General features: G+C 43.2%; 1 protein-coding gene across 1 annotated transcript in view; it reads right to left on the bottom strand.

The window, feature by feature from the left end:
- Positions 1–1,422: 1,422 nt before the first annotated feature.
- Positions 1,423–14,111, bottom strand: part of megf11 (multiple EGF-like-domains 11) — a gene marked incomplete at both ends in the record, with an annotated part of 66,457 nt that continues 53,768 nt past the window's right edge. The window contains 12 exons of the mRNA XM_080028364.1: positions 1,423–1,604; positions 2,158–2,364; positions 3,120–3,164; positions 3,923–3,986; positions 4,079–4,245; positions 5,444–5,680; positions 6,052–6,180; positions 6,352–6,480; positions 7,076–7,204; positions 7,774–7,902; positions 9,925–10,059; positions 11,609–11,755. Coding sequence (XP_079884490.1) covers positions 1,423–1,604; positions 2,158–2,364; positions 3,120–3,164; positions 3,923–3,986; positions 4,079–4,245; positions 5,444–5,680; positions 6,052–6,180; positions 6,352–6,480; positions 7,076–7,204; positions 7,774–7,902; positions 9,925–10,059; positions 11,609–11,755 — 1,700 coding nt within the window. The remainder of the gene's footprint in view (positions 1,605–2,157; positions 2,365–3,119; positions 3,165–3,922; positions 3,987–4,078; positions 4,246–5,443; positions 5,681–6,051; positions 6,181–6,351; positions 6,481–7,075; positions 7,205–7,773; positions 7,903–9,924; positions 10,060–11,608; positions 11,756–14,111) is intronic.

Below are 14,111 nucleotides of genomic sequence, written 5' to 3'. Positions count from 1 at the left end.
AAAAATGAAATCCTTATTTCTGCCCCGCCAAGCCTTGTGTACTGTAACTCTCTTTACACCTGCCCAAGAAAAAACATCCTTGGACAAGTTACAAGACGTCCAAAATGCAGCTGGCAGACTTTTAACTAGGACACCTAAAATATCTCATGTAACACCAATCTTGATATCACTCCACTGGCTGCCAGTCAAATTTAGAATACCCTTATAGAGCTCTAAATGGCAAAAATCAAATATCTACTTCAGTCTTATGTCACCAGCAGGTATCTAGAGTTCTCAGATCAAGGTCTGCTGGCTGTCCCTGGGTCCAGAACTAGAGGAGACTGTGCTTTCGAGGTAGTAGCTCCCAAACGTTGTAACGCCATCCCATTAGATCTAAGATCTGTGAACTCTGACGATATATTCAGCTCAAGACCCATCTTTTTAATCTTGCTTTGGATTTAATGTTTCTCTTTGACTGTTTAACTTTGTTTTACTGTGTTCTATGTCATTGGATGTTTTGGACTCTTTTATTGTGTTGTATTTCTTAGTATCTGTTTTATCCTTTTTCACTATGTGTTGTCTAGATGTCACCATCTAGTTTTTATGCTTTTGCCTGTTTGAAGACCTTTTTGGACTCAGTGCTCTATCAAGGTGCTATATAAATAGAATTACTTACTTTACTAACTTCATCAGTGTGTGTGTTTGCGTGTGTGTGTGTGTGGGGGGTGGGGGGGGGGGCTTGACATGTAGGGGGTGACATGTAAAACAGCGGGTTCTCTACTATTTGACTAACTTTCCTTCACTTCAGTGTAGATGATCATAATAACTTAATGTTCACTGTACAGAGACCTGCAGCTCCTGCACACAGGGACAATCCATAAACTCTGAGGTCTGTTTGTTGTAAATCTCCGCCTGCTTCGAAAACGATCAAGGTTGCTATTACATTCCTTCCTGTGGGGGCCATAATACACACCTGGCTGCCCTTGAATGGTAAACCTATATCTCAGGCTAAAAATGAGTGTGGGGACAGCTCTCTCCCTGTAAATAATCTGTCCACCCAATCCCTGTACGCTGCCCTCAGCGCTGTTTGGAAGCATTATGTTTTACTTCAGGAGGTCCACAGAGAGGCCGGCCAGCAGTTTGAGTGATCAGTTCTCAGAGAAAATAAAACGGTGAATGGTCGCTGGTGTGTGGGACACTCTTTCCTCCCCTCCCCTCCCTCCTCCAGAGCCACGGAAAGAGTGTGAGTGAGTGAGGGGGTCAACCAGCCAACCAGAGCATGGTCCAGCAGAGCTGAGGCTGTCCCTCCATGTCAACATCTCAGTATCAAATTGAACACACACAGAAAACAGAGGGACGGTCGTCGGTTTTGAAGTCGGTTGAACCGAAATCCTGGGTGCCGGCACGCTGTTGGTGCCTGGGCGGAGGGGTTGTGTCCCTTTTCTAGAGCAGGGAGCTAGGGCTTTCTGGGGGTGGCGGGGGTGTGTGTGTGGGGCTGTGACGCATGGGCAGTATGTCATAGTGGCTGGGCATGTGGCTGCTGCTGCTGCGGGGAAGGTCATAGGGGCTCTGGGAGAAGCCGGTAGCCATTCCATTGGGTCCCTGCAGGACGCTCACCGTGGGCTCTGTGATAGTTTGGGGAAGAAGGAAAGGGAAGGAAGAAAACATAGGAGAGGTACGTGAGAAACCCTGAGGCGGAAAGAGTGGCAGGCACAGGCTGAGGGAAAAAGGAGAAAAAAGGAGAGTCGCATGCAATAGAAATGGCAGCTCACATTTAAATGTATATAAATAAATGGGATTGTAGGATTATAGATTGTGGGATTATGTAATGTACATATTGGAGAATATATATATAAGTAGTCATTGTTTCATTACTTATTGATATTATTGCTACTATCTTTATTAGTATGTGTGTGTATATACTGTATGTAAATGTGGTGGAATGTGTATATAGATATATTTTTTTTTATTTGTTTTTTAAACGAACTGGCAATATCATGAATGTATGCAATACTACTGTATAAAAAAAAGAAAAAGAAAGGCAGCTCACATTTCCTCTCATCGAGGCTTACAAAGTCTTTACTGGCTCACACCAGGGGGGGACATGATGACCAGAGAGGCCATAATCTACAGGACCCTGCTGAGCTCCAAACAGCAGAGCAACAACCAAGCACTCACCCACATCATAGACATTCCTGCTGGCGCTGCCCAGGAGGGTGGCAGTGCCTCCAAAGGGCACTTCGCGGTGGGAGGGGGACTTCATCTCCACATAGCTGCTCTCTGTGTGCTTGCAAGCCAGCCCCGGCGGGTCCCTAATGGTGGCGTATGGATTCTCACCATTCAGGGAGCAGGAGCTGTTGCCGCACATGGAGCCCTTGATGTAATCTGCAAGTAGCCGCGAGACAAGGACATACTTTTAGCATCAACAAAGATGATTAGATTGTCATGGACTTGCTCCCGCGGCAGTATTATTGCCAGACTCCGATATCACTACTAACATTTTAAATAGACTTCAGAGTGTTGCCTGGAGAATGGAAATGAACATCCTTGGCATTCCGAAGAAGTTGTACTTATTTTGTCTCCGACAGGTGACTAATGGGGGTATGCAGTTATCAGAGTAAAAAGGGGAAAGAGTGGAAGGCTCAGCTCATCTGTAACAGTCTAATCAGTCTGATAAGAGGCCTCATTAGAAACGGCAGTAAAGCTCTTCAGGCCCCTTTTCACACCCATTGGTCCCTCCTTGCATTCACCACCGACTGCACCGTGTGAGAGACAAAATGACGTATCGGGCACCGAGCCACCGAGAGCAATTACCGTTGGAAACAAACCCCGTCAGCCCACCATGATCTTGTCCGAAGTGTAGAGCGTTTTCACATAAATCATGGAGAATATAAGGATATTGAGATTTTGGGTCAGGGAAATACGTGTCTCAGAGCGGAATAGAAACCAAATGAGGAGATTGATAGATGGGCTGTTGAGCATGAAAGGATTTTATAATATTGGTGCTGGTGGAACTGAACAGGATTACACATGCAGCATGATTGCTCAGACACGCTTGCTCGCACAAGCACGCACGCACGTGCATGCACACACACACACACACACACACACACACACTGTTACTGCAATTAATTATTAACCTTTTCTGGAGCCTCTCTGTGTCTGTGTCTCCCCCTGTTGAACATCTGCAACAAATGTCAAAACATCAAAGTCAAACATCACATACGAATTCCCACAATGTGTGAAGGTTGACGGGACATTTCTCATTGCACTACATTGTAGTATGTTTTTTTTATTGAAGAATATAAGGAATGAAAACCTGAGGAATTGCTAAATGTTCACCTGCACGCTACCACATTGCCCTAAGGCTAACGAGCTCATATAACAATTTATTTGCCAAACAACACAACACGATGAGAGGGCCTCAGGTGAGTACATCAGGATAAACATTGGTACTATGATTGATTATGACTGTTGTGTGCTTTAACATAAACATTATTTTGAATAAAGCATGAAAAAAATCATAGGGCTATACATTTTTTTTCATGCCAGTCGTTCAGTATTAACCACATTTATATTCATGTCACACATGTCATTTTCTATAATGTACAGCCCTGAAGCGCAGTATCTGACCCCTTGTAAAATGACACAGAGAAATGTGCCAGTGGGGGAAGTAAAAGAAGACTAATGAGCTCACAGTGAACCCTATTCACCCTGACATCACTGCTTTCTCTGTCAAACCCACATATCTTATCAAAATCAGTGCAAAGGTTATTTCTAACACGAAAGCCCTGGTTCATCTTCATTCACAGCAGGGTGTCTGTGGCCATGCCGGGGCCTATATTCCTCTTTACCCTTGAAGCAATCTTTCTTTTTCAAGTCCAGAAACTCTTGATGTACAGTATGTATGTGGTGTGTCACCGTGAGAGGGAGGAAAACTGACCTATGTCATTGAGGTTGCAGTAGGCTCTCCACTCAGAGCCATTTCTGTTTTTCAGGGTGCTCGACTGTTGAAAGGAAGAGCACAGTTTGCTGTTGTTTCAAAACTGCAGTATGCACTTTTAGATTTGATGTGAATGCACATGGAGCGTGGCCATACTTTGAGGGTCAGAGTGCCATCTAGGTTGCTGGATATGGTGGAGACAACGTTACACTGGGCCACAGTGTGGTAGCTGGGGTTGGAGAAGCACTGGCTACTGCTGCTGTTGCTCTGGCCCTGGTTGACCTCAGCAGTACCGGTCCTCATGGCGACAGTACTGCCACACTCTGAGGGTTGAAACAACAGGTTGTGAGATAAAGTTTGTGGACCTGTTTCTGTATTTTATGTCTATCTTCTAGGGCTGTCAAAATTAACGCGTTAACGGAAGGTGATTAATTTCTGGAATTAATGGCGTTAATTTTTTTAACGCATGCGCAGAATGATCCGCCCCGTACATCCCAACGGCTCTGTACTACAGTCATCTAACGTTGTAGCTGACCCAGAATCAGTAGCTGCGCGCAGCCAAACATAGCAGCACGTTAGCCCGTGCCGTGTTTTAAAGTTTTAAACTGCTAACGGTCACGTCTGTGTCGGGGGCATAGATAGTATAAAGGCAGTTGATGTCGGGAGCAACAGGAGGAGAAACATTGTCCGCTCTGTTCAGAGCCCGCGAGGACACAAACGTCTGCAGTTTTCAGAGGTGTGTGTGATCAGACATCAACATAACGTCGGCTTCCAGGTACACATGAACAGTCCCCTAGGACGTGGTCGCGTCTACAAACGCACGCACGCACGCACACAAACCGCGGACTGTAATCAAGTTGTATTTAAGAATGCACAACCTATAGGTTCACCAAATAAATGGCATTCTATAGCCTATCCTATATTTGCCCAAAGACATAGTAAAGAGACAGACCAATTGAAGTAGCCTATGGTTTGGTTGAAATTTATTTTCAGTATTAAAACCATAATTTGGATTTTCAATTAATAAACATAGCCTACTAATTTTAAATGTACATATCCACCTGCTGTCATTTATCTTTCCGTTCATATAACAATATACAGAGAAAATTCGAATTTTTCGGGCATATTTCGAATGGTAAAATCAATCGTGATTAATCGTGATTAATCCACAGAATCCTGTGATTAATCTGATTAAAATTTTTAATCGTTTGACAGCCCTACTATCTTCCAATAGGCATTAACATTTTGACACATGTCTGTTTTTGCCCACAATAAACTGAGTTTCATTTCAGAATAAATGTCTAATCGATGGTAAAAAAAAATACAGTATTTAGCATTAGTCTGTAACTAACAATCGTTTTCATTATCGATTAACCTTGGAACAAGAAGATGTTTGATAGTTTTGCTCAATTTGATTGAAATGATTTATTTATATTCACAATAGGTGCAAAACATTTTTCATTGTAGCATGTAGTTGTCCCTAATAAGCAAATATTGTGAGTGGTGTTTGAAATATCTTACCAGATAAGGAATAGTCTGTGTTGGTGATGTGCATTGCCTGTGTGTAGGACACACTGGGCTGGATCTCATGGCCTTTTTCCCTCTGCCTCTGTCTGTACCACACAAACAGACTGAGCATGGCCATGATGATGAGGAGGAGAAAGATGATGCCCATGACGGCTCCTGCAGACTGGCGCTCGGAGCCTCGCGCTGGGCTAATCTTGGTGTACGGGTTCAGCTCCTCCATCATCAGAGCTGCTGCAGATAAAACACAGACAGTGTTTTTTTTTAAACACTGCTTAGTAATACTCTTTGATTCAAATTCAACCCGGATTTTCCTTTTTTAGAGAAGTTTGGAGTACGATTCAATTTTATATTTATTCTCATTATCCTCCAGAGATCTCCCTATTTTTGTCAATGTTTCGGTCCATTTTGAAAGAAAAAAAGATATATAATAAGTTAATAATAAGCTAGACTTTATGAAATCTCAAGTAAAGTAAAAATCAAACAACAAGGGACGGTATACATTTTCCTACTTCCTTTTCATTTGCAAGTGCCTTCATCAATAAATGTCTGTATTTGAGTGATTATACAGCGGAGAGCCTAGAGCCATCTCCATCACTTCTCACCTTGATCACAGCGGATACCTTTATATCCGGGGCTACAGTAGCATGTTCCGGTCACATAATCACAGGTAGCATTGTTCAGGCACTCGCACAGCTGCTGGCAACCGTATCCAAACGTACCAGCAGGACACTCTGCATGGGGGAGAGGTGCATTACTACATGCATCAAAATGTTAAGCACACAAAAGAGTGGGAACAAAAGTGTTTATGGAGTACAGACACACACATGCACACACACACACACAACAACACTCATCCAAAGAGACCGTTAGTTCAGAGCTAATATGTGCCGGGCCCACTCAACTCTGCTCACAGCTTGTCCCAATAAAGCCTGTTCTGCAAGCACACAATCCATTGATGTGGTCGCAGTCTGCGCCGTTTTGGCAGCGACAAACTTCAGAGCAGTCCCTGCCGTAGAACCCTGAAGGACAGCCTGGGACAGAGATGTATAAAATGTTGGGGTGGGAGGAGTGGGGGAAAACAAAGAGTGGGGAAGACAACGTAAGGAGTCAAGGTCATATTCCAGGGAAACAGAAAAATCAATAGCATTCAATGTCTCCGCAGCATACTCAATAAGGGACAATGTGAATGAATGGAAATGAAACATTTCCTGCATCAGCAGAACATCTGGTTAAGGTGTCAACATAGCATTGAGGTGGAAACAAAGACAACTGGTAATAATAATAATAATAGTAGGTCAAAACAAATTCCATTTTCATGCAGGAGCATGGCAACATAAAAAAGACCCTTGGGGTGACAGATAATGGAATTCAAATGAGTTGAACTGAAATTCATGATCTGTTCTATGTCTGAAGGATTGACTAGAACTTATAATCAACAAATGAATGAAGTGACCATTAGAAGTCTTTTTATTTTGCCCTCTCTCAAAAACCAAAAAAATGTAAAACCTACAATCACCCAGTTGCCCTTTTGTCTCTTTAAAATAAATAAGAGCCTCTGACTTGCAGCTCTGTTGGACTGCCAGTAGATGACACTGTGTGCCTGCTAACTGAATGGGAGAGACTCACGCTGTGTGCAGTAAAGTCCAGTCCAGCCGGGGCTGCACCTGCACTCCCCATCGTAGGCACTGCACTGGGCTCCGTTGTGACAGTTACACGAGTTCAGACAATCAGGGCCCCAGTGCCCAGCGGGACAAGCTGCAGATGCCAGAGACACAGTCAAGCTCATTTTCACACACCCTCCCACACATACTGTATTCCTTATGCATGCATACATGAAGCACAAAACACATGTTTGAAGAAATGCAGAAATATTTTTCACAAATACAAATATCCCACTGTATCTTAATACAGATCGTTGTCGGAAATCTAGTGATATATTTACCCTCAAGATGTCCATAATTTGTAATATATGAGCAGACACAAGTGTCTGGTTGAATAAGCCAAAGTGAGACACTGGTAGTGTAACATCTGCCTGATCGTAAGTTATTTTTACTTTCAGTAGTTAATGCAATAAGAAAATCTCCCATCAATTTCCCAACGGCATGACAGCTCAAAGCCTTACTAATGATCTTGGCCTACAGTTCTGTTAATCAAAGAGCATAATGTATTACAACAATCATTTAAGCAAGCTATCTGCTTTACATAGGCTGGGGTCGAGGGGGGTTACTGGAATGAGTGGGGTCATGAAAATTATTAATATGTATGCAGTTAAAAGCAAGGGCAAATTGAAAGAGCAAAGCAAGACAATGAGAGGGAAGCCATACCATGAGAGCAATCAGCTCCTATCCAACCAGGGAAGCACTGGCAGGAGCCATCGATGGGGTTGCAGGTGCCATTGTTGGTACAGAGGCAGATCTCAGCGCAGGCCCTCCCGTACCTGCCACTTGGACAGACTGAAAAAATAACCAAAAAATACACCATCATCTAACAAAACAACCAGGATCTGCATGTTATCAATTACATGCCAATCTTAGTAAGATCTATTAACATTATGACACAAACTTGGCCAAATTACTGTAAGCACACTTTAACAAACAAACTCATTCTGTGAAAAGGCTGTGTAAACATATCCTTTTTAATGGATGAAGTTGTTCTAGTTGAGTGGACATGAAGTGAAGTGATCCGTCTAAGCAAAAGGAGGAGTCAATCACTGCCTCCAGTGGCAAAACTGCCCCATTTCCACTCCTAAGAGTGTGCCACAGAATTAAAATAGACCGTGTACACAGACCCCCGCATACATTTTTTATGAAATTAATATTTCAACGCACTCCGGCAGGCTTCAATAAAATATGTCATTTCCAATGAAACCTCCTTTGTGTTTTCTTGTTGAGCCATGAGACTAATTGAACCAAGGTGTATCTAACAATCAGGATCAGGGAGCTGCAGCACCAGCATATACATCAAAGGGCTAATAGAAAGAGAATAGCCCAGCGTCAGCATCAGAAATATCAGATAAGGTGGCTGGCTGTGAGAGAAATGGGTCTAACTCATTTTCATCCGGGGTGATTTTAATGATTACATTTGAACTGGATTTCCCCTCTTCCTGAGAGCTCTTTCAAGCTCCTTCAAGCAGGTTGTCATTAGGCCATGAGGTTGGCTCCCCCATACTGCTGCTTCTGGGGATTCAAGCCTCAACACACCAGGAGAGCTTCATTAGGCTGGGGCTTTGTGTGTTGGACAGATGACGAGTGAGGATGACATCGGTGCTCAACAAGAGGAGAATGTGCGTGTTGTTGGCCACCTTCGTCCCTCGTGGCCTAACGCCTTCTCACCAGTAATTACAGTCTGACAAATTAGGATCGTCTCTCTTTTTTCCCCCTATCTCGCTCCCTTTTCAGCTAACCTATTAAACTTTGATTTTGTAAGACATTACTCAAAGCCATGAAAGAGAATTTAAAAATTCCCCACTGCGTGTGCTTCTGTACATTTTTATTATTTTATTATTTTTTGGAATAAAAAAGGGTATATTATTAGAAGTAGAAATCTAAAGTACATTTGTATGTGGGTGTCTTTCCTTAACGCAGTGATGGAGAGCAGATTTCTGCTGCACTTTATAGCCAATGAGGAACCACTGACAAAACCAATACCTTTGGTCACATAAACTGTCGCACACCTGAGTCAATAGCGGACAAACTGTAGACATTTAGCAATTAAATAGATGGAGATTGACGAGTAAAAGAAAACTACCATGATATTTTACATTTACTTGACATTTTACATAAAATCTTCTTATATTTTGAAGTTTCCTTTTAAATGTCTGTGGCTTTATTACACCTGGCATAGACTACATAATCATAAAACATTTACACTTATGATATGGTCAACCTATTATGGAAATTGCAAATATTTTAAGACACAGATGTTTCAAAATTACTCATTTCTAAAAATGCAACACCCTAAACAAGAAACTGTATGTAAACACAGTCATAGTTGTTTTTTTGTAAACAATAAGACAATAATACAATGCTGTACTGATTCAAGCTATTATTCAAAGTTTCAGGGCTGAGACTCCAATGGGAGAGGCAGCAGGTAATCCGTTGATCCTATTAGAGCCACTGAGAACAGCATGGACTGAATGGAAACATAGGTGTCCTCACAAAATACTGAGATGGAGGGAGTTATTTGATAGACAAATGAACCCTCAAGTGTTATGAGATATTGTATGTATCGACGCACAATAACCATTTTATATTTTGCACTTACTTTTCTACAACGTATAATAACTGTTAATTCCTACCCTTCCTAATCCTAACACATTTTTTCCCCTGTCTGGACAAAATGCCAGGACATTTTCAGATATAAACCATTCTTACCATTTCCAGTATCATTGGCCAAAACTTCACAGTGAATGAATCTGATAGTAAGTGAAACAGCGGGGAAAAGGTCAAAGGGATATGATGGAAGACTATACTTGCCTTGGTTGCACAGAGAGCCAGAGAAGCCGGACAGGCACTCACAGTGGCCCGTGACATGATGGCACGGCCCGGTGCTGTGCACACACTGCGGACAGGACTGGCTGCAGCGGTGCCCGTAGAACCCTGGAGAGCAGACTGCAGCCAGCAGAGTGTGGCCGGAGAGAAGAGGGAACCAGTCAACAATGTTGGATGGAACAAGAGCCACTGTATATAATAATTTAACCTGGCTTGACAAGAGAGTGATCAAGGGAGCACAGAAAAATCAAGGCTGGAGGAATGAAAGTGGAAAAGACCACGGGAGACAGTAAAGGGAGGGAGAAAGCAGAAGAGTCAGTCTTCATTGTGGTCACTCCTATTGTATCTTCTGCCAGAGATGGAATAGTAAAACAGTTAAGAGAATCATGAAAGTCTGTTTTATGTAAAGCCTCGAGAGCAGCTTGAAGATCTATAAATCTCAGGAAACACAACTGTGTGTTAATAATGTGGATTTTATAGAAACAATCTGGACTATAAAGAGACCCTTAAAAGGTGTAATGGTAATTATACTAATATTTTATACAAAGAGCATAAACAGTGCAACCCGATAAGAGATGCAAATTAACTACATATTTTTCATTTCAGTACAGCGAGGGCCTTAAATATCCATGTTATGTTCCTATTTCTACAACTGATCATTTGCCTCCTACTCTAATTTCACAATTATCAGGAGACGATTAGGTGTTTCCAAAGCAAGACACCTTCCAGGAACTGAAAAAAAACAGCCTTGGTTCTTGTTTGCTAAACATGCAATATTAAGTTTAGCCCATGGGCTTTGAATAGATTAAAGCACCTAGTGTGATACACCTTTATCAGCCTCTGGAGAGGCATGTAATCCTCTAATTAAAGTTTCAACAGGAAGAAAAGGAAGACCGCAGTTACAAGGTTTTCATCTGACGAGAACATTATCAGTGTAAACATCAAATTTGGAGGAGTACTGATTTCATCTCTGTTTCTCTTTCACACACACACACACACACACACACACACACACACACACAGCTTGTTTAAGTCTCTCAACTCACTTGCTCTAATTGATGTTTACAGGTTTGTGACTGTGAATTTCGCTCCCAATCAGTGAGCTAATCACTTGAGAGCGGCATCAGACAGAGCCCTATTCAGGAACCAGAGCTAGCACTCCCAGTGAGCTTGCCCTCTGATGAGTCTTGGGCGAGGACTGTGCGTCTCCCACTGTGAGACGGTTGTTGAGGACAGGCTAGCAGGGTGAGGACTGTATCTGTTTGTGTGTGTGTGTGTGTGTGTGTGTGTGTGTGTGTGTGTGTGTGTGTGTGTGTGTGTGTGTGTGTGTGTGTGTGTGTGTGTGTGTGTGTGTGTGTGTGTGTGTGTGTGTGTGTGTGTGTGTGTGTGTGTGTCTGTGTGTCTGTGTGTGTCTGTGTGAAAGAGCCCTGCTGTCTGGGTAAAGACACTGTGATTGACTGATAGCAGTGATGAAGGGTTTACACTCAAACAGTTATGACGGACAACAAAGTGCTTCTTCTCAACTGGCTCACCCTTCAACCATTTTTCAAAGATCAAAGCAAGGTCAACGCTGTGATAGAGTTTGTAACTGTGTTGCTTTCTTGCTTTGGGCAGCTATTTCCTAAAAAAAACTAAACAACAGGTTTGGATGAAGAGAAAGGAGGCTCACTTCTTTTGCAGGAGGTGCCCCTGTACCCAGGTGCACACACGCACGTGCCGTCCTCTGGAGAGCAGGACCCTCCGTTCTGACAGGAGCAGCTGACTGAACAGTTGGGTCCCCAGAAGCCTTGTGGGCACACATTATCACAGTGAATTCCTGCAGACACATTACAAACGAGGAATATTCAGTGAATGAACACTAAGAAGAAGGCAAGACTATGCTGAAATATTCTAAATAGCCTGCCATCTGTAAAAAGAAAAAAGAAAAAAAAAAGAAACACATCATCAAATGACAGCATTCACAATGCAAGACTACAGTGGATCTGTGGAGGGTTATTCACGGATGGATACTTGACTGATTTTTGTCCTAAATGAAGAAGCAGCAGCTTGGAGTGTGTGTGTTTTTGGGGGGTGTTTTTTTCTTTTTTTTTCTTTTTGGTTCAGCCCGTCCTCTAAGATTATGTTTCTCCTTTCGAAATGTATTTTATTTTTGATCTGACTGGGGCTGCCTGCCAGTGCACTGTGTTGATAAACAGGGTTGGGTCTCTAGAGAGGCTGAGCTTGTCTCCCATTCTCTTTCAGCAGTGCCGGGGTTGTTCACAGAGCCGAAGGGAGATACTCAGGCTACGAGAGTACGGAAAGCACAGTCTGGAAGTGTCACTGTGTGTTTGGCACAGCTCCAACCAACACATGCAAAAACAGCACTGTTAGAGGGCTCTCTCAGTGCACATAAACACATAAGCATATCTGTTTATATGCAGCATGTTTTACCCATGCCTTCCAAAGGTTAAGGTGCAAAAGCAAATGTGCCTTACACATTTGCGGGTCCATAATATAAGATATCGCTGCAAACACAAAAGCACATGCACAAAGTTTAGAGTCACATACTCTCTCTCTCTCAAACACACACACACACACACACACACACACACACACACACACACACACACACACACACACACACACACACACACACACACACACACACACAAGGCGCAAACTCTGCAACCTTTCAAACACCAGTTCTTAGTTTGAAGCTTCATTTGAAATTTCCTTTGAGGGAGAATATCTAAGAAATGTGTGGCCATTAAAGCAGCATTAGTGCAGTACCTTTGAATTAAACCTGGACTAAACTCTGGGGACTAATGTTATACAGTAAGCAGGGCGCCGTGGGGCTAAAATGGAGGAGTAAAGTAGAGGAAATGTTACTGCTGATGAGGAGGGGGCATGGTAGCAGTGATTTAGTCAGAAGCCTTGCCATGGACATCAAAAGCAGGGCAACGCTTGTGCAAGTGTGTTTGAGGTTCTGCTGGGCCAGGCAGAAAAAAAATAACTGTGACTGCCTTTACTGAAAAATGAGCGCGGATAGAGCATCACGCTTTTCATTCTAATGGTGACAAACAGTGGGGCTTTGGATGCCTAGTGAGCGCCAAGAAGAAAGAGTGAGAGAACCCAGAACTGAAGTGTCTTCAAAGGAGGCTTTTCTCCGAGAAGTGCCAGAGGTCCCACAAGCCAATTTGTACAGAGTGAGCAGAACAAAGCAAACTTCTCGCTCTCAACGCATGTAAACACACAACGACATTACCTGCTCCATGACATGGAACCTTCTTCTGATATAAGAATATAAATTCCTGTTTAACACAGCACAAACTCCCTACATCAAGCATGTACTCACAGCCCTCTTTTAAATCTTTGTTGGCTGATGTCAGGATTACGACACTTCTGCAACAACTGTGTGGGTCAAATACGACTTAGCCACCACGCACGCACTCTTGGAGTCAAGCGACCTGACAGTTTATGCAAAAAAATGAAAAAGAGCAAAATGAACAGCGAGTTGACAGCAAAGTAGGATGCCGTATCAGCGATAGCTCTGGAGCATTCTCAGTGATATGATGTGTTTACAGCAAAACATAGTTTCAGTGTTTTTTCTATAAATAGCTATTTTTATTCCATCCCTGACTTAGTCCTGTGACGAATCCCACATCGTCCTCTCTCTAGTTGCTCCTTCCCTCAGAGAGCTCATTGTCAAGCCTCTACAATTCAAGTATGAATGTGTGTGTGTGTGTGTGTGTGTGTGTGTGTGTGTGTGTGTGTGTGTGTGTGTGTGTGCGTATGTGTGTGTTTGTACGGCCCCTGCACCCCTGTGACTCAATTAAGACTGACAGATGGTCCCGACCTGCGCAGGATTCAGAGCATGAGTGGCCCGTTTTGCCGCCTCCGTTCTAGCAGATAATAAAACCCACATTGTTTCCCAGAATAAATCCCCTGAGCTCAGGAGGCTGAATGGAGTGGGCTGCTGAGAGCCCACAGGCTTGACCTTTCCTGCTGAATCCATTCCCTCCCTGACTGCACCTCTCCACCCAGACACAGAGACCAGGTCCTCAGCTAGCCCGCCTGCATTTGACATTCAGATGCGACGCTTCATTTTTTGAGCATAGTGATCCTCACCCTTGCGACATTCACTCTTTCCTACCTCCACGTATTTTACCTGTACGCAAATGTTCCACACGACA

The sequence above is a fragment of the Ammodytes marinus genome (assembly GCF_949987685.1).
Source record: "Ammodytes marinus genome assembly, chromosome: 5".
NCBI lineage: Eukaryota > Metazoa > Chordata > Actinopteri > Uranoscopiformes > Ammodytidae > Ammodytes > Ammodytes marinus.
The sequence above is the reverse complement of the archived record's forward strand: the minus strand, read 5'-3'. Positions and strand labels throughout refer to the sequence as shown.